The sequence below is a fragment of the Corythoichthys intestinalis genome, chromosome 20, assembly GCF_030265065.1.
Source record: "Corythoichthys intestinalis isolate RoL2023-P3 chromosome 20, ASM3026506v1, whole genome shotgun sequence".
In the NCBI taxonomy this organism is placed as follows: Eukaryota; Metazoa; Chordata; class Actinopteri; order Syngnathiformes; family Syngnathidae; genus Corythoichthys; species Corythoichthys intestinalis.
The window spans coordinates 5264756-5284943 of NC_080414.1; the positions used below are offsets into that span (position 1 = coordinate 5264756).

A 20188-nucleotide genomic window follows, 5' to 3' on the forward strand; every position below is an offset into this window, starting at 1 on the left:
ATTTTTCTTTGTTTGGATCGATTATTTATCATCTAACATATCGGAGAAAATGCGACAATAACAAAACAAAAAAATAAAATAAAAAAATACAATTACGCGATAGTTATGAGGTAGATATCCGTGACTTTTTTTACAGACGCCATTTTTTTCATTGTGACGTAATTTGTTTAAAAGGTTAAAATATGTGCATGAATAATTTTAAGTTTTTTTTTTTTTTTTTTTTTTAATGAAATATTAGATATCAATGAATGATTCTAAGCTAAAAATGACATTTTGAATAATATAATTTAGGGCTGTCAAAATTATTGCGTTAACGGGCGGTAATTAATTTTTTAAATTAATCACGTTAAAATATTTGACGCAATTAACGCACATGCCCCGCTCAAACAGATTAAAATGACAGCACAGTGCAATGCCAACTTGTTACTTGTGTTTTTTGGAGTTTTGTCGCCCTCTGCTGGTGCTTGGGTTCGACGGATTTTAAAGGCTTAAGCACCCATGAGCATTGTGTAATTATTGACATCAACAATGGCGGGCTACTAGTTTAATTTTTGATTGAAAATTTTACAAATTTTATTAAAACGAAAACATTAAGAGGGGTTTTAATATTACATTTTTTTAACTTGTACTAACATTTATCTTTTAAGAACAAGTCTTTCTTTCCATGAATCGCTTTAACAGAATGTTAATAATGTTAATGCCATCTTGTTGATTTATTGTTATAATAAACAAATACAGTACTTATGTACAGCATGTTGAACGTATATATCCGTCTTGTGTCTTATCTTTCCATTCCAACAATAATTTACAGAAAAATATGGCATATTTTATAGATGGTTTGAATTGCGATTAATTACGATTAATTAATTTTTAAGCTGTAATTAACTCGATTAAAATTTTTAATCGTTTGACAGCGCTAGTCTAATTACTTTCATTTTATGGCTGTGTTGAAACAAAAGCAATTGCGCGATGTTTGTAAATGGGGGTTTCCAGGGTAAAACGGACAAATTAAAAACAGTTTGGGGGCTTAATGCGCCATGAATCTGCTATGGCAGCATACAAACATATTGTTATGTCCAACACAACAGCTGTTTTGGCTTAAAATACCGCAGTTTCTTTTAAAGAGTGCAAGAGTAGAAACTGTTTAGTCAGTCTTGTCAGTGTTTTCTGCCATAATACATGTCCATTTAAAATAAATGCAACCAAAAATATAGAAATAATAACCTGAGAGACAAAAGTGGTTGGCAGATACAGTTTTTAATGTATCACAACAATGAGCAACAAACATACTTGATGAACTATTTCCAGAAATTGTTCAAATACCATCTACAATAAACGTCATTTCAACTATGACAACAGGTCTGTGACAAATAAAAAAAAAAACAAACAAAAAAAAGTTTCCAAAACCATGTTATTACCGTGATACGGTACAGTTGAGACCTCAAACAGTACAGTAACAAAAACTAATGTGACTACTCTCTATATATAAAACATCAATAACATTTTTGGTTTAGTTTATTTAAAGTTTTAGCCGTAGGGGCTTCTTCTTAATAAAACCTCAGGGTGCATTTCCTATGTTACCCAGATGTTGAAGAGTACATATTGAGTAGGATATGATTGCGCCATGAAAATCCCTTTGACATCCAGAAGAGCAATTCCAATTTTCAACCTTTTGAAGGCTGTCCTCATAAACATGACACAATCCGTCCATTTTTTTTTTTTTCATTTTTGTTTTTTTTTTAAAGTTCTTTTTTTTGTTTTGTTTTGTTTTATTTTTGGCTGCTGTGCAGTTGCAATAACTATGTACAGTTGCTGTTGGACCATCCGTTTTGTTGGTTTGTTAGCTGTAACCAGTCCGTGTTGTGGAAAGCGTCCTGTCTGTGATGCTAGCATCTTAGCACGCGATGCTAGCAAGCAACAAGTTCAGTCTTAAAATGCTGAGCCACCGAGTGGGGGAAAGGCAAAAAAGCCAAGTGGTGAAAGCCTTTGGAATCAGGACAGTCGCTCATGTTTGTACAATGGCAGAATTGCACCTTGGGAGGCCAGAATGTCTCTTAGGAAACACAATCGAAAAGTGTCTTCAGGATTAACGTAATTGATAAAAAAAATAATAACAATAAAAATCCAAATAAGGACAAAAAGCTCACAGAGAAAATCAAAAACGGACATTTTGCTTCAAAACTTTGGGAAGGAACACCTTTACAATACTCGAACAAAAGGAAATGTTACTTGATTTAATTGTTTGAAACAATAACTAAGCATGATTTGATTTAACCTGTCAAACAGTTGCATTACATGCTACTTGCTCATCTCAGAATAGGAAATACCAAAAAAGCAATACAATTTTGCATTTCTTCATATTAATAAATTTGTACCATGCACAGCCAACTATGAATATGTACAACAGCTTTGCTCTTTTTGTTCACAAGCCTTTCCTTTCATACAAATAGCCTTCTGTTACTTTGGAATGAACCACGTTAGTTTCAATGACCGAACTAGAAAGTGATTCTAAAAAACAAACAAAAAAAAAATAAACAAACTGAACACCTTTTGACAGTTTTCACATTCTTAGTTCCACAGCAAAATTAAAGAATACAACATAAAAAAATAGCAGAAGCAAATTAATTTATCAGTATTTTGTCTGGTAGAAGTTTTGAGAGAAATAATGGCGAGCAAAATATAATTACACAGTAGCAGCAAAACTTTTGTAAGGTAATACTTTGCAATGTTGAAATTATTTCATGAAATGAAGATGATCACAAGTGCCCGGAGAATTAATGGGAGGACGTCCACCTATGTACTCAAAAGCCGTACATAGGTGTAACACTGTTGTCAGATGTACGAGTACGTACATGAAATGATTTTTTTTTCTTTAAAAGCAGCGTATTTGCAAAGAAATGATCATACCTTTTGTTTTTTTTTTCTTTTTCAAACATTGTGTCCAACCTGTACCTTAACAGTTTCAAGTATACAGTACTGTATGGAGCCCTTAAAGGGACATTGACAGGAATAAAATAAATTTAAACCATCTGGTGCTCACAAGAATCAGAAAATAGTATGTGGTGCGCACCATAAACAATCGGTACGCACCGAATAGTATGTGGAACGCACTAGAAACTATCTGGTGCCTCCCAAATAGTATGTGGTGCACACTAGAAACTAACTGGTGCGCACCTAATAGTATGTGGAACGCACTAGAAACTATCTGGTGCATCTGAGATAGCATGTGGTGCGCAGTAGACACTATCTGGTGCTAATGAGAAACTATCTGGTGCGTCCCAGATAGTATGTGGTGCCACACTAGAAACTACCTGATGTGTCCCAGATAGTATGTGGTGCACACTAGAAACTAAATGGTGCTCACGAGAAACAATCTGGTGCGCACCAGTTAGATAGTTAATTGTATGTACCAGCTAGATAGTTTCTTGTGTGCACCACATACCATCTAGTGCGCGCCAGATTGTTTCTCATGCGCACCAAATAGTTTCTCGTGCGCACCAACTATCATCTGGTACGAAACCAGAGTTTCTAGTGTACACCACATACTATCTGGTGTGCACCAGACTGTTTCTGGTGCACACCAGATAGTTTCTAGTTTGCACAACATACTATATGGTGCACTCCAGATTGTTTCTGGTGCGCACCAGATAGTTACGAGTGCGCACTACATACTATGTGATGCTCACTATATTGTTTTTGCACCAGATAGTAGGTGGTGCGCACCAGAAAGTATGTGGTGCTCACGAGAAACAATCTTTTGCGCACCAGAAAGTATGTGGTGTGCACTACAAACTATCTAGTGTGCACCGGATACTATGTAGTGCGCACTAGAAACTATCTGGTGCTCATGAGAAACAGTATGGTGCGCACCAGATAGTTTCTCGTGCGCACCAGATAGTTTCTAGTGCACACCACATGCTATCGGATACGGAACATATAGTTTTTAGTGCACACCACATACTATCTGGGATGCACCAGATAGTTTCTAGTCCGTTCCACATAATATTTGGTGCGCACCATAATGTTTCTGGTACGCACCAGATAGTGTCTAATGCGCACCACATACTACGCGGTGCGCACCAGATGGTCTCTAGTGTCCACCACATACTATACTATGTGATGCTCACCATATTGTTTCTGGTGCGCAACAGTTTTTAGTGCGTGTCACATACTATCTGGTGCACACTAGAAACTATCTGGCGCTCACGAGAAACAATCTTATGCGCACCAGATAGTATGTGGTGTCCGTGTCCACGAGAAACTATCTGGTGCCCACCGGGTAGTATGTGGTGCGCACTAGAAACTATCTCACCAGATTGTTTCTGGTGCACACCAGATAGTTACTAGTGCACACCACATACTATGTGATGCTCACCATATTGTTTTCTGGTGCGCAAAACATACCATCTGGTGCACACTAGAAACTATCTGGTGCTCACGAGAAACAATCTTTCTCGCACCAGATAGTATGTGGTGCGCACTACATAGTAGGTGGTGTGCACTAGAAACTATCTGGTGCGCACCAGATAGTATGTGGTGCACACTAGAAACTATCTGGTGCTCATCAGAAACAGTATGGTGCACACCAGATAGTATGTGGTGCGCACTAAAAACTGGTGCACACCAGATTCTTTCTGGTGTGCACCAGATAGCATGTTGTGCGAGCTAGAAACTATCTGATGTGCACCAGATAGTATGTGATGCACACTAGAAACTAGCTGGTACGCACCAGATAGTATGCAGTGTGCACTAGAAACTAGTGTGCACCAGAGACAATCTGGTGCGCACCAGATAGTTCCGAGACAATTTAATGGTGACGATGTGCAAGTAATGCAGTAATATCTTTATAGTTGAGTCAAAGATTTTAGTAAAACTCAATTAAATCCTGTATTAACATTTTTAGCACGCAAAAACTGCTGGTGTCTGATGCGCACCTGCAGTTTCTGGTGTATAAAAGGGAACTTTCTGGTGCGCATCAGATACTTTTCTAGTGCACACCAGATAGTTTCTAGTGTGACTGTTTCTCGTGCGCACCAGATAGTTTCTAGTGCGCACCACATACTATCTGGTGCGCACCAGATGCTTTAAATTCATTTAATTTCTGTTGATGTCCCTTTAGGGTCTCCGTAGTACTGCTTTCATGGATGCACCAATTGTTAAATAGATTGCTAGGCATCAATCACGTAACACATATGGACCAGTATGTTGCTGCAATTGACAGAAATAATAATTAAAATCCATACATACAAACATACAAACCCAAAAAAAATCTATTAAATTAACAAATGGCCTATGTATATGAAAAAAACAAAACAAAATAAGTGCACTATAGTCCAGACACAAGCAGGTACCGTAACAGTATAGCAATTCACCAAAGAAAGTGTTCTATTCACATGATCAGAAAGTCTATCAAAACTAGAATTATTACCTCTTGAGAAAAGGGTGTGAGCAGAGGTACAAGTGAGAAGGTTGGCACAGATTAGTATAGAGTACAAGAACAAAAAAAGGGGCGGGGCAATTAAATAGTTACAACTTGTCGTATTAAAAACTGGCAAACGCGGGGTCGTAGTATGTTTCTTCGAACCGTTCTCAATTCCCTCAATGGCAAAACCACACCGTCTTTTAGGGCACAACTCAAATAATATGCACATCGTCCATTGTAACAGTTATATTGTCTCTTGGTACTCTATACACACCAAGGAAATGCGTCCGATAAAGCTCGACATGTTTTGGTTATAAGCCAAGTGTACCCAGGCTTGCAGTTTAACAAATGAGAAATGTTATGTTATCTGACCTGAGAATTTAAAGCTACTGAATTACACCTATCTAAAAACTAAGAGAGATTCTCTTTGAGGGTTTCTGGATCGTCATCCCATACAGTACATGCTAGCATTTTGGAAAACAATCCAGCTGAGGTGCAATTTGCTATCATGAGAGTTTTTGGCTTGAAACAAGCCCCCCCTCAAATGAGGGAGCCTGTGAATTTTTCCCTACTCCGTGTTTTTTGTATACAATATAAGCTCAGTCAAGCATCTGCAACAGTTCTGTCCATAACAAAAAAGAAAAAAAACGAACCAAAAAAACGAACAAATCTATCAATATCTTGCCAGCATATCAATATGGGAAAAACAATCCTGAGTCAATCATTTGGTACTGAATTTTTTTTGGGTTAAGAGAAACTTTGGAACTGCAGTTTTAAAAGTCTTTTTTTTTTTCTTCACGCAAGGGATCCTTTTGTCACTCCTACACACTGAACATATCCATTCTGATACTACTGAAGCTCGCGTCTAGGCCAGAGGCTGGCTTCGCCTTGACTTCCAACGCGTTATCTAAGTCGTCCAGCTTTTGGCTTAGCTCATTGTCAGACTCGTCTGAACAACTCTCGGTGGGTAGTGAAGTTGGAACCCCTGAGGTGCTGCAGGAAGTTGAGGTAACCGTTGACGGCGAGGACAGGGGAGGGGGAGGAGAGGTTGAAGGGGAGGAGGAGGAAGCAGCTTTCTGGACTGTGGTGGTGGTGGCCTGGAACAGGACGTTAGGCCAGGACTTCATGGACAAGTGAGACAGATGAGGAAAGGTGTTGTTAGAAGAAGCTGCAGACTGCGAGGTAGATGTGGTGTTAGGAGTAGGGGAGCAGACAGAATGAGGTAATAATCTAGTATGCTCTTTGGCATTTCTCATTGCTTGTTTGATTGTTTTCTCTTTGTGCAAGCTCGACTGAAGGTGTTGGCCAAGTGCTTCGTTCCCATTGACGACCACGTTGCAGGCGACGCACGTGTAGTTGCTCACTGCCTTTCGAAGCACCATCTCTTGCGGGTCGCTAAAAGTGTGTCCGAAGTAACAGAGGGATTTCTGATGACGTACCACGGAGTCTTCGTCCGGGAAAATCAACTGGCACTTCCTGCATATAAACTCATGCTTGACGGACGGTACGATAAAAGCGTCTGGAAAATCTTTCGTACTTTTGGTTTCTGTTTTCGGTTCTTCTTTTGTGCTTTCGGTTGAAGAGCCTGTGTTGATATCGTCCTTAGGGTGATTAGCTTCTTTTGGTTTGAAAGAGTTGGTTGCATTGCCCTTCGTGCTCTGGGGTGTCTTGACAGGGGTTGGTTTCTGCTGCTGCTGCTTCTGCTGTTGCTCCAGTTGTTTCTGCTGTTGTTGTTTCTGCAGAGAATCTTGGAGGGACTGTTGGTACTGTTGATACTGCTGCAGAAGAGCGGTTGGGGAGAGACCAGCGGCCATAGCGGCTTGTGGGACTGCTGCCGGGCCGTATGGGAACAGGTTCTCCATCCCGCAAAGCGGTGGGAAATAGCCCCCTGCTTGGACACCTCTGTGAAGCTGGGGTGAGAAGCAGTTAGGGAATCCAGGAAGGAAGTAGGGCAGGAACTGGCCTCCTAAGAAAGAGCTGGGATCACCTGCGGCCAGAGCGTTCTGAAGGGCCTGCAGTTTCGCCGTGTCTAGCGGAGGCTCACTTCCTGGTTTCCCTGCGAGTTTCTCCCTCTTCTTGGCCATACCGGTGTTCTCAGACTGTGAAGCGCTATCTTTCTCGCTGCCCTTCGTCTTCATCTGTGGCGGTTTGTCTCCCGTTGCTTTGCTGTTGTCTCTCTCTGAGTCTTTACCTTGCTGCTCTGTATTATTTACTGCTGCCAAAGGTGTGGAGGGAACAGGAGGAGGAGGAGGTGGTGGAGGAGGAGGAGGAGGAGTCTGCAGAATACTCTTGGTTGGGGTAGTGCTGAGAGACATGGCAGGAGATGGGGTGGCTGGTGTAGGGAACCCGAGCATGCCAGCACCAGGAGATGCTAAAGCTGAAATACAGTAGTATATAGATATGGAAATATTCAATATTTAGAAAGTCAGCAATAAATTGGGGAAATTCGTAAAGTTGTTCTTTTTAAATTCAATCTCTTATTTTGTTATGGATCAAAACTGTCACATTTGCATTAAGACACCATCAGTCAATCTTAATATAATACTATAAATAGCTGATAATTCGTAAATTAAAATGAAAGCCATGGTAAATACACATTTGTTGTACGAAAAACTTTCATTACCAGCTCAACTCTGATGATGAAAACCAGGCATGCATTACACCAACCATTTGTAATTTCAAAATTGTATTGAAAAATAGGACTCTCTGACTAACACCACTGTGACAGGAAAAACAGCAGTATCGAAGAATAAAACAGTGCATGATCGAGATCAGTTCACAAAGGTTGTAGTCTATTTCATCATGGTTTGTCATACTAACTCACCGGGTGTGTTGGGTGGGAAAACAGGAAGTGATGACGGCCCGTTGACTCCAGGAAGTAGAACTGGCGGAAGGCCAGAGATCCCTGGGTAGCCTGAGGGCAGGCTAAGGCCATGAAGTGCATTACTGTTGTCCATTGCTGTCTGTTGCTGCTGGCCAGGCAGACCGAGTCCCTCACCAGCTTTCTTCATGCGATCAAGTTCTTGCTGGGCCATCAGCTGTCGGACAGTGGTTGGTGCTAGGTAGTCCTTTTCCCTATCAACCTGGTTTCCCAGGGTTTCTTGCACTTTGGTGATGTGCTGTTTGGAGAAAATGTGGTCTCGGATAGACATCCGTGGAGTGTACTTTATGCCGCACAAAGTACACTCTGGTCTCGGTCCATCTGGCGAGCCTTGACTTATCATGAATGGCTTTCCAATATTTATCTTGAATTTCTTTTCTTTAGCTCTGGCATTCTGGAACCATACTTGGACGACACGCTTGGGAAGTCCAATCTCATTGCCCAGCATCTCGCACTCTTGCATTGTAGGAGTGCGGTAATCACTGAAACAGGCTTTGAGGACTTTGAGTTGCAGGTTACTCATCTGTGTTCTAAATCGTTTGTGACCTGGTCTATCCCCTGCATTGGTGCCTTTACCAGACTTGAAGGGGTTGCCAGACCCGAATGGACTTGGAGAACTGGGATCGGCGAGGCTTGACGATTCACTTCTGTCATTGGTCTCATCCAGGTCGTCTTCACGGGAGCTATAGTAATTGTCACAGTCTTTTCCAGAGAAACTGAGGGCAGGGCTCACCATGCTGAACTGGAATCGGTCATTGGCACCATCGGAATTTGAAACCATGCCACCTTTGTTTTCAGTCAGCTTGTCTCCTCCGTTAGCCGTGAAGCTTTCAACCTCATTGTTATTGCCCTCGTCTCCAGTTGTAGCATCACTAATGGCTGTATTAATTGATGATGTCTCATCAAAGTCTACCTTGCTAAGATCATAAGATGATAGATCTGCTGAGTTAACATTAGGCCCATCAGTTTCATCACAGTTTTCAGCTTTTAATGATGAAGGGCTTAAGAAGTTTTTTAGTTGCATTTCAGATGGTTTTACTGGAGTGGATGATGCGGTAGGCAACTCGTAGTCATTTGGCTCAGTCTTGGTAGGCAGCTGTGAAAAGTCAAAGAAATTATACTTTGGGCTATCATCTCTGTCGTTGTCTTGATTCATCATTGGGCTCGGTGGCAAACTAAATCCTGCCTGCTTTGCCTCATGCCAGTGTCTCGATCGTATGTGACTGTCTAGAGCCGACTTAGCTTTGAACAGAGCCCTGCAAAAGGGGCATTTTTTGTGGGACTGGGAGGGTCCAATTGCTCGGAACTGTCCCTTTCTCTCCCGAGCACGAGTGTTTTGGAACCAAACTTGTACCACTCTCTTTTTTAAGCCGACCTCTCTTGCAATGTGATCCAACATTTTTCTTGTCGGATTGGAATCAATCAGGTATTTATCATAAAGGACCTCAAGTTGTTCAGGTGTTATGGTGGTTCTCAGGCGCTTATCTCTGTGTTGTTCCTCACTGCTGTTCCCACCATCTTTATCATTGCCACTTTCATCCTTATCATCCAATTTTCTCTTCATTGGCCCTGATCCAGCAGCAGAGGTCAAACCGGAACTACCTTGGGAAGAGATTTGGGAGAGGCTTCCAGATAATAGCTGGCTAGCCATTAAGGGGTTGTTTGGGTCAAATATCATATAAGGCATATCAATGGGTCGCTCAAGGAACTGCGAGTGTAGAAATTGGTTCTGAGCTGCTAGGAAATGCATGTGTTGATGTTCCTGCCAAAGCTCCACTGTAGGGAATGCAATCTTACACTGGTCACACTGGTATTGAAGCATTTGGTGGGGCAGGCTGTTTGTGAGGGAGGAAAGTGCCAAGGAAAGAGGACTAGAGGGCACTGTGGCTGCCTGTGGCTGGGAATGGGGTCTTGACATTGGTGGCTGGGCTGCTTTTTGAGGGGGTGGTTGAGGTGTGCAAGCTTTAGATGGTCTTGGCTCCGGTAGAGATTTAACCACTGGTGAAGGTGCAGTCTCATTTTGTTTTGGTTCGCTTTCAGAACGAAGTTCAAAGTCTGGCTTAGGAGAGGCTTTTTCTATGCTGGCACGAGGCGAGGCCATTACAGGGGAGCTTGAGCCAGAGCTGGTAGCATTTCCCTGGGAATTTTGGGGTGGCTCTAAAGATTGCTGGACAACTTTAATCGGAAGTTGCTCATCTGTGTATTCTTCGCATTGGTTTTCCTCACTACCTTCCTCATCTTCATCCTTGTAACACAACTTCTTCTGGTGAGTGATGAGGTCAAAGATACGTGGGAAAACAATGCTGCACTTTTTACACTGGTACTGCATATTGCTAGTTCTGATGTATCGTTCATTTGTCAGCTCTTTTTTCTCACTGTCTTTAGAATCGGCTTGATTTTCATAGCTCTTGCGGGCTTTCTGGCGAGCGTTTTGGAACCACACCACAATCACACGAGTAGGTAGATTAAGGACTGTGGAAAGCTGCTCAATTTCATCGTCCTTGGGATAGGCATTGGTATCAAAGAAATCTTGAAGAACCCTCAATTGGTAATCTGTGAATCTGGTTCTGGAAGATCTTTTGTTGATGGCTGAGTCAGTCCGGTAATATTCATGTGTGCTTAACTGGGTCTCTATTCGAATGTCATCCAAAGTAGTAATGGGAGGAATATTAAAATTGTAGGGGGAGTCTTTGCTCCGCTGCCTCTCTTTGAAAAGAGTGTTACGGAACCAGTGTTTAATGACCTTTTGAGGCAAACCCGACTTTTCTGACATCTCTTGAATTTGCTCTTCATTAGGAGAATTGTTGATGTCAAAGTTGGCACGGAGGATTTTAAGCTGGTCGTCAGTTATACGAGTTCGAGGTCGCTTAAACTGGGACTGTCGAAGGAAGTTTGGATCGAGCCCCAGTTGTTGCTGGCAGAGTTGTGTAAGGTCTGTGGAGAGAGAATCCATAGTCGGCAGCTGGAGGGCCAATTGAGGGGGCAATCCCGGGTGCTGGACGGACTGCATCATAAGAGGTGGGAAAAGCGGCAAGTCCAGTGGAACGGGAAGCTGCACTTGGGGAGGTGCGGAGGAAGCAGTCGGTGTTGGGGGAGGATGCGGTGGCTGTAGTGTCGGTGCCTGGTGAGTTGTCTGGTGTGAGGTCTGATGGGGGACTGGGACTGGAGACGGTGCCGGTGTTAGGGGCTTGGGCAGTGATGTTGAAGTTGGTTGAGGTGTTGTCACCAGAGCAGTAGCAGGAGGAGGCGGAGGAGGTGGAGGAGGAGGCGGCGGTGGTGGTGGCGTCTCCGGTGAAGCTGGATTAATTGGGTAGAGTTTGTCGTAGGCCTCTCTGTACTGTTGGGCAAACTTTTCAAGCTCAACATATGGGAAAAACTGACTGTGTACATGTTCTTGGTGGCTTTTGAGTATGAGCATATTGGAGAACAGCTTTCCGCACATTCCGCACTCAAGCTTATCAGGGGTTATATGCATTTGTTCACCTCCATCTTTAGTTTTCTTTTGGTTCTTTTGTCTATTTTCATTGTATTGGATGACGAGTTCAAATCCAAAATTCTCCAACAATGCTTTGGCTGCATTACCCCTAGCTCCTGACACAATACGAGGAGGCGGAATCAGCGGCTCAGAGAATTTGGACTTTTTAGTGTCTTTGTTATCTTTTGGCCCATCCATAACAGCTTCACATCCATTTTCCAACTTTGCTTTGCCGTCTTGTTTTTCAATGTGGTCTTCAGCCTCTTTTGACATTTGATTATCTGAAACTGATGCATTGCTTGGCTCCATTTTAGGTTTTTGGTTTAACATTTGCTGGTTCTTCTGCTGCTGAATCTGTGACTGTGTTTGAGAGACTTGCTGTTGTTGCTGCTGCTGCTGTTGTTGTTGTTGTTGAGCCTGTTGCAGTTGGTGCTGCTGTTGCATCTGCTGCTTTAAATCTTCCAAGAAGGATCCTGTGAGACCTGGCATTCCAAAAGCTGCTGCCGAATGCAGAGCAAGCTCTGGGCTCAGGTTGAATTCTGCTCCCGGGATGTAGAAGGGGAATAAGAATTGCGGCTGTTGAAATTGCAGCAACGCTTCCGGGGTCATTGGGAAATGAGGGAAGAAAGCCGGGTTAAGAAACTGAGGCTGGAAGAAGGCAGCTTGCTGCTGGAGTTCATGTTGGAGCTGCATTTGCAGTTGCGCAGAGGACTGGGCTGACTGGTGGCTGCTTGACTGCGCTGAAACATTTTCAGTAGTTTGTTTTGTGTTGTTGTTGCTAGTAGCGTCTTTGGGTTCAACAGTGTTTTCTTTACTCGCTGATGGTGTTCCACTTCGAGCAGGGTCTGTGTTGCTGCTGTTTCCTTGTGTGCTTGGAGCAGGACTTTTTGCTGGCACTGGACCACTAGTGCCAATACTGTCTTTGCTCATTTCAGATTTGGCCGTTCGAGCTTTAGTCTGGTGTAGTACTGACCTCATGTGAATCTCAAGGGTTGAACTTTGGCTATAGGCAACATTGCAAATATTACATTTGTATGGTTTGTTGTCAATGTTGTTGCCTGTTTCTTGGGGAATTGGGCTTGATGCCTCTTGAAGGACTTTCTTTAACTTGTGCAGGTGGGAAACAGAATTATAGTGGACTAGTAAAATATTCTTCTGAGTAAAAGACTCCTTACATACTGTGCACTTGTAAGGTCGAGAAGGATCTAAAAACTTCTCCATCGTAAAATTTGGCCCTTTTCTAAACGGTAGGGTTCGTTTTGGTTCTGCTCCCATGTCATCGATTAGAGAGCTGCTGTCACTCCCAGTAGGACTGGGCTTATCTTCATGATCCATTTCATCATCCTTGTCCAAGTCATGCTCAAATGCCTGAGCTTCCTCCAAAGCCCTGACTTCACTTTCAGTGATGTCACCATTTAGAGGGAGATTTCCAATTAATTGCTGTACTTCAGCCTCAGTAAGTTCAGGATGTCCATTTTCCAAATGCTTTCTGAGGGCCAGGAATGTCCTGAAGCTCCGTTGGCAAAGGCTGCACATAGTGGCTGCTCTGATGGCATGGTACTGGGAATGTATCTGCAGCTTCTGCATTGTCTTGAAGGCAAGGCTGCAGTGATTGCAACGGTATTTGTAGACGTGGCGATCAGACACTGAGAGTTGCTGCTGCTGCTGTTGGAGCCTTTGGAGTTCACTGAGATGATCCTGAAGGACATCTGGGGACTTGCTGTCATGCCCTAACCCGCTTGCTCTCCTCCAGTCTGGAGCTTCTGACGCCTCCTTGGGGGGTTTCATTTCTTCACCTTGGAGGTCTAATTCATTCTTGTCTTGACTTGTCAATTCTTCTTTAGAAGAGTTTCCTTAAAGCAGACAACACAAGTGTGAACTCACTACTGGTAGTTTAGAATATCTATGCACGAATTATTACAAATGTAGTGTGTGGTTTACCTTGTGATCTTTTAGATTCATCAATCGAGGCTGGTGATTCTATTGAAGGCAGTCCTTTTTCTTGTCCAGATTGGGGATGAAGAGTGCTATTTGACACTGTTGTATCAGGTCCAACAACCTATGAGAACAAACAGTTTTTCTTTAATTAGTACAGCTTCAACATCTGCAGAAGCTAAATGACATGGTGGGTGACCTACAATTTCTGACAGCGAGGACAATAGTTTAAAAGGCAAATGTTCCGTATAACTTTTGTAATTTGCAACGAGGACAGCGAGGTCACTCTGCTGTTCTGATGAAATTATGCCATGCAATTACAGGCAATTACACGCACACATGCACACGGTCTTTACATACCGTCATAATGAGCTTTTCTACGCAGTCAGGTGCCACACTGTGAAGGTGGGTGAGATGCAGCTGTAGGTGAATCTTGTTGCTGAGGACATCCTGACATAGTGGGCAGCGGATTACTGGCTGCATGGAATGCTGGGACATCACATGGAGCTGCATACGGTTGGCGTCTTTACTGCTGAAGTTGCAATATGGACATTGCTGAACCTGAAACAAAAATGAACAAGGGTATCATTAGTTTGCTTATAAATCCAACCAAAGCAAGTACACAATAATACAGCTAGTTTTTCGAGAGCTAAGGATTTTGTACTACTTGGTGTGAAAATGACCATGTATCTGGTACCTGGTCTTTCTCCACACTGAAAATGTACAATTACCATGTTACACATAATTTAGTTAAGTGAATTTATTCGATTTTTTTCAGCCAGAATCATAACTAGGCAGAATGTTCAATCAGGAGATTACAACAGTGTATACGCTTTCATGCTATGTCCCTAGTACTCATCACAGGGAGTATGCAGTACATTCAGTAGCTGCCTCCCTACCACCTGTCTTAATAGAATCCATTCCTGAAATGACAAAGTCTTCCATTCTTATAGGACCCGGACGGGCTAATACTTCATAATCTAATTTAAAAACACATATAATTTAAAGAGATGCAAAATGGGGAGTAGCCAGGCGGCAGTTACAATGCGAGTGCAGGTATTCTATCTAAAAGCATGATGATTGTTCTTGATCGTAAAAAGCTCTGACAGGGAGGGAATGGAGCGCTGTACTTAACCCTTTCAAAGGGAACTGAAGAGTCCTTTCTTTCAATTTTTTGTACTCTTTACTCTGTTCAGGATCATGGCAGGAACTAAAGTTCATCCGAAATAATGTAGCGTCATTTTTGGACTAAGGCATACCTGACTATAAGCTGCCACCCACTAAATTTGACATGAAAACGGCATTTGTTCATAGATAAGCCGCAATGGACTATATACTGCAGTCGTCTTCATTGTATTAAGAGATATGTACATCTAAAGATATTAACCGGTAACACTTCATTTGACAGCGGCATCATAAGACTATCATAAGACCAAATGAACCACCATGAAGCTTTGAACTAATTGGTTGCAAAGCTTCAAGAAGCTTTATTTGGCCATCACTCCTCCCGACATTCAACATCTGCTGCCACCTGCTGTCAACACTGTTGTCATCCAACATACCTCCTAGCATGCAATGCGGCGCTACAGATGTAAATAACAATCAAAATTCATGTTCTGTGCTAATTATCTCTTCAGTTACTGTTCCAGTTGTTTCATTAATTGCTAGTTATGGTATTTGGTAATGCTTTTTTTGAAAATGGTGCCATAAGACTGTCATAAGACAATCATAATTACGGGTCCGATCACGCCATTTTCAAAGTATCGGAATCGGCAAAAAAATATCGGACATCCCCTTTTTTAATATACTGGACTGTCTCAGAAAATTAGAATACACAATATTCTAATTTTTTGAGACAGTCCTGTGTATATATACAGGACTGTCTCAGGAAATTAGAATACACAATATTCTAATTTCCTGAGACAGTCAGGAAATTAGAATATTGTGTATTCTAATTTCCTGAGACAGTCAGGAAATTAGAATATTGTGTATTCTAATTTCCTGAGACAGTCCTGTATATATACACAGGACTGTCTCAAAAAATTAGAATATTGTGTATTCTAATTTTCTGAGACAGTCAGGAAATTAGAATATTGTGTATTCTAATTTCCTGAGACAGTCCTGTATATATACACAGGACTGTCTCAAAAAATTAGAATATTGTGTATTCTAATTTTCTGAGACAGTCCAGTATATATATATATTTTTTAATTAAATCATTTTCTAATTCTATTTAACGTTACAGACAAAATGTCTTACATTCATCCAGAGTCTTTAGTTTCGGCTTAAAGTAGGGCTATCAAATCTATCGCGTAAACGGCGGTAATTAATTTTTTTTTAATTAATCACGTTAAAATATTTAATGCAATTAACGCATGACTGTCTCAGGAAATTAGAATATTGTGTATTCTAATTTCCTGAGACAGTCCTGTATATATACACAGGACTGTCTCAAAAAATTAGAATATTGTGTATTCTAATTTTCTGAGACAGTCCAGTATATTTGTCCGAGTTTTATTCATTTTTTTCTTAATGCATTGCCAAAATGTATATGATCGGGAAAAATGATCGGGAATGATTGGAATTGAATCGGGAGAAAAAAAAAAAAAAAGCAATCGGATCGGGAAATATCGGTATCAGCAGATACTCAAACTAAAACGATCGGGATCGGGAGCAAAAAAAACATGATCGGAACAACCCTAATAATTATGACATTTAGGGATAAAGCCAGCTATTTGTAACTTCTGTGTGTCTTAAACGCTTCACAATTAAAAAAGTGTGCAGCATATTCATCTTATATAGTGCTTGCTAGTAGGTACAATACCATGAAAACGCCAAATAAATCACCAATTGTGTTGCATTTGAAAGGGTGAGAACAGTAACAATCTCTGGGTGCACCTTAATAACTTGACAACGACTGAATTTTTTAAGCATTGGGTTACACAACTGTTAGATTCTGCAGACCAGTACCTGATCAGCGACGGAGTTCTTCACCTCAGCAGATTTGGGCCTTTTAGGAGGGCTTTCTATTTGTTGATCGGGCTGGAGTGAATGTTTCACCGCTGTGTTCTGTCCAGCCGATTCTTTAGACGTTGCGTTCGCTCCTAAAGTGTGGGAGGGAAACAATTAATACACAGACATATAGTATATACAGTACATGTACAGCTAGTCCCCGGTTTATGTTCCTACGCTGGCAACTCAACCACAATTTCCTCGTAACTTGGAATTCACCCTTTAAGTACCCCTAAATACCCCCTAAATCTTAAAATAACAATCCAAAAACATGTATTATACTAGTGCTACAACGATTAATCGATTAGCTCGAGCAGTTCGATTAGAAAAATGCTTTGAATCAATCTTTGCTGCTTCGAGTATTCGTTTGATTAGATTGGCGTTGTAATTAAGGCTTCTTTCGTGGCAAGCCAGACCAACTTAGAGTGTTTGTTGCCAAAAAGCTCAATCTTGGTCTCATCTGACCAAAGCACACAGTCCCAGTTGAAGCCTGAAACCGTGTGTCTTTTTGTGAAAGATGCACATGCTGAAAAGCACCTCATACCCACTGTGAAGTATGGGGGTGGGTCAGTGATGCTGTGGGGCTGTTTCGCTTCCAAAGGCCCTGGGAACCTTGTTAGGGTGCATTGCATCACGAATGCTTTGAAATACCAGGACATTTTAAATCAAAATCTGTTGCCCTCTGCCCGAAAGCTGAAGATGGGTCGTCACTGGGTCTTTCAGCAAGACAATGACCCTAAACATATGGCCAAATATACACAGAAATGGTTCACCAGACACAAAATCAAGCTCCTCCCATGGCCATCTCAGTCCCCAGACCTTGTTTTGCTGGCAAAAGGGGGTTGTACAAAGTATTAACACCAGGGGTGCTAATAATTGTCACACACATTATTTGAAGTCAAATTATTTTTTTCTTTATGTGGGATTTTTTCCCCACTGAATGAATGCACTTTTATTGAAGGTTGTATTTTTCTCTTTTTTTCCATTAAGGTCCCATATTATTTGAATTGAAAAAAATATATATTAGAAGCTAAAAAACTAGGGCTGTCAAAATTATCGCGTTAACGGGCGTTAATTAATTTTTAAATTAATCACGTTAAAATATTTGACGCAATTAACGCATGCACTGAATGAGCCGCTCTCGCATTGCCTCTAACAGATTTCAATGACGCCGTTTATGGACATTAAGAGTGAAGAGAATGCCACCGGCCGCTTGGGGGCAGCGCAGCACCGTTCCATACTAATGTTATTCCTTCTAATAGTGGGAGAATTAGTAGTTGTGAGACGTTTATGCTGTTGCTTTGTGCTCCACACATATTTCGGTAAGTTTGCTTTCTTTTAGTGGTAATTATGTGTCTCGTTGTATTTTGGGTAAGATATGGTGTTGGTAAATGGTGCTATACTTATATAGCGCTTTTCCACCTTTCAAGGCGCTTTACACTATCTCGCCATCCACCTACTGGTGACGCAGCACCAGGAGCAATGTGGGGTTCAGTATCTTGCTCAAGGACACTTAGGCAAGTTCATCAGGGCGGAGAATTGAACCCACAACCTCTGGGTTGGGGGACAACTACTCTACCACTGAGCCACGCCACCCCAATGCACAGAGATATATCTGTTATAAAGGCGAGTGGACACAGGCGTTCTTTGTGCTGCGCCGTTTATTGGCATAAGCTTCTGCAACATCTTCACAACAAACAGAAGTATCATTTAGTGAAAGCACAACAAATATTGCAATCTCTCAAAAAAAAATAATGTTCACAAAAAGAAAAGCACTTCAGTCTGTAGTAATGAGGCCCTATTCTCACACAGCTAAACAACAATGCAAAGTGAACTGGCATTACTCAGAGTTTGGTCACTCAGTTCTTATTATTGTTATTTTTATTCTTATTATTATTATATTAACTCTACTTTTGATTGAAAATTGTACAAATTTTATTAAAACGAAAATATGAAGAGGAGTTTTAATATAAAATCACTATAACATTTATCTTTTATGAACTACAAGTCTTACTATCCGTGGATCACTTAAACAGAAAGAATGTTAATAACGCCATTTGTGGATTTATTGTTATGATAAACAAATACAGCACTTATGTACAGTATGTTGTATGTATATATCCGTCTTGTGTCTTATCTTTCCATTCCAACAATAATTTACAGAAAAATATGGCATATTTTAGAGATGGTTTGAATTGCGATTAATTACGATTAATGACGATTAATTAATTTTTAAGCTGTAATCAACTCGATTAAAAATTTTAACCGTTTGACAGCCCTATAAAAAACACATCTTTTTCAGGGGTGCCAAAAATTATCGAGGGCACTGTATATGCTTTAACCATGTTCATGTTTTGTCGTATATACCCACTTCTCAAGTGGACACATAGGTGATCCTTTAAAGGCTTTGACATCAACATACATATCCAGGCGCTAGCTGCATCACTCATGCACACACACCAACACACGCACTTCCTACCCTGAGGCAATGTGAAATGGAGGAAGCTCATTATCACAGCACGACATACATTAAATGTTATGGTAATATTATACACTTCATTAGATCATATACATTTTCCTTGGCTGCTTCAACCATGCGTCCGTCTGCACGAGATGCAACATTTCGGTCTGGGGCGGGGGGTTGTGCACGGCTGGCGGTACAGTAACGTGCGTGTCGATTTGTACGTGCATGTGTAAGTGTGTGTGACGTTAACAAACAGCGCCCGGTGTGGGGAGATCAGCCTCTGGTTGTATTTAGTGATAAATCTTTCATTAGCTTCACCCTCACATACAGCCACTGCAGCTTAACACAGCCGGCACAAAACAAAGACCCAGCAACAGAAAACTCTCCCACTCCCCCCAAAGTCACCCCCTCCTCGCCTGGTCACTCAAGGCAATATTCGAGCCTCACTCTTGCGAATCAACGCTTCACGCTGGATGCACAAAGGGAAAAAAAATGGGAAAATCAAAGCACTGATACATAGAGAGAGGCTAGAAGAGAGAGGGGAAAAAGAAAAACATTTTGTATTTCATATTGGCTCATGTTTTTATTGGGTGCATATCAATTCCTCTGGCCCGTTCATGCATTTTAATTCTGTTGCATTAAGTAGGCGTTCCACTTATTTTATTTGTAATCCCCTATATCTGGAGCCTGAAATATTGGCCTGTCAAGGGAAGTGACAAGAGAGAAGGAGGGAGGGAGGAAAAAAAAAACACAAGGGCACAATGTGAATTTCCAAGAACATCCGAAAATTGGACCGCGGCTCAGAATAGCGAGGTAATCTTGTCTTACGCCGTTAGCCGCGGCCCCTGCGAGGCTTACACGTATGTGTGCACATTACGCATTCGGTGACAGGCCTCTGACACTTCATCGCAGCCATCATATAACCTGACCTTTCTGCTCCCTTGCCGCCTCGCCTCCCCTATTCATTATGACCGATTCTAATTTCAACTTTCAATTTTT

General features: G+C 41.6%; 1 protein-coding gene across 8 annotated transcripts in view; it reads right to left on the reverse strand.

Annotated features, from left to right (window-relative positions):
- Positions 1 to 515: 515 nt before the first annotated feature.
- The window catches only part of zfhx4 (zinc finger homeobox 4), a 459048-nt gene continuing 439375 nt past the window's right edge, over positions 516 to 20188 (reverse strand). For all 8 annotated transcript variants that reach the window (XM_057824359.1, XM_057824357.1, XM_057824356.1 and 5 more), the window contains 5 exons: positions 16684 to 16817; positions 14074 to 14274; positions 13720 to 13837; positions 8247 to 13631; positions 516 to 7799 (listed from right to left, as the gene is read on the reverse strand). In XM_057824359.1, the coding sequence (XP_057680342.1) occupies positions 6244 to 7799; positions 8247 to 13631; positions 13720 to 13837; positions 14074 to 14274; positions 16684 to 16817 (7394 nt within the window). In that variant the 3' untranslated portion in view covers positions 516 to 6243. The remainder of the gene's footprint in view (positions 7800 to 8246; positions 13632 to 13719; positions 13838 to 14073; positions 14275 to 16683; positions 16818 to 20188) is intronic.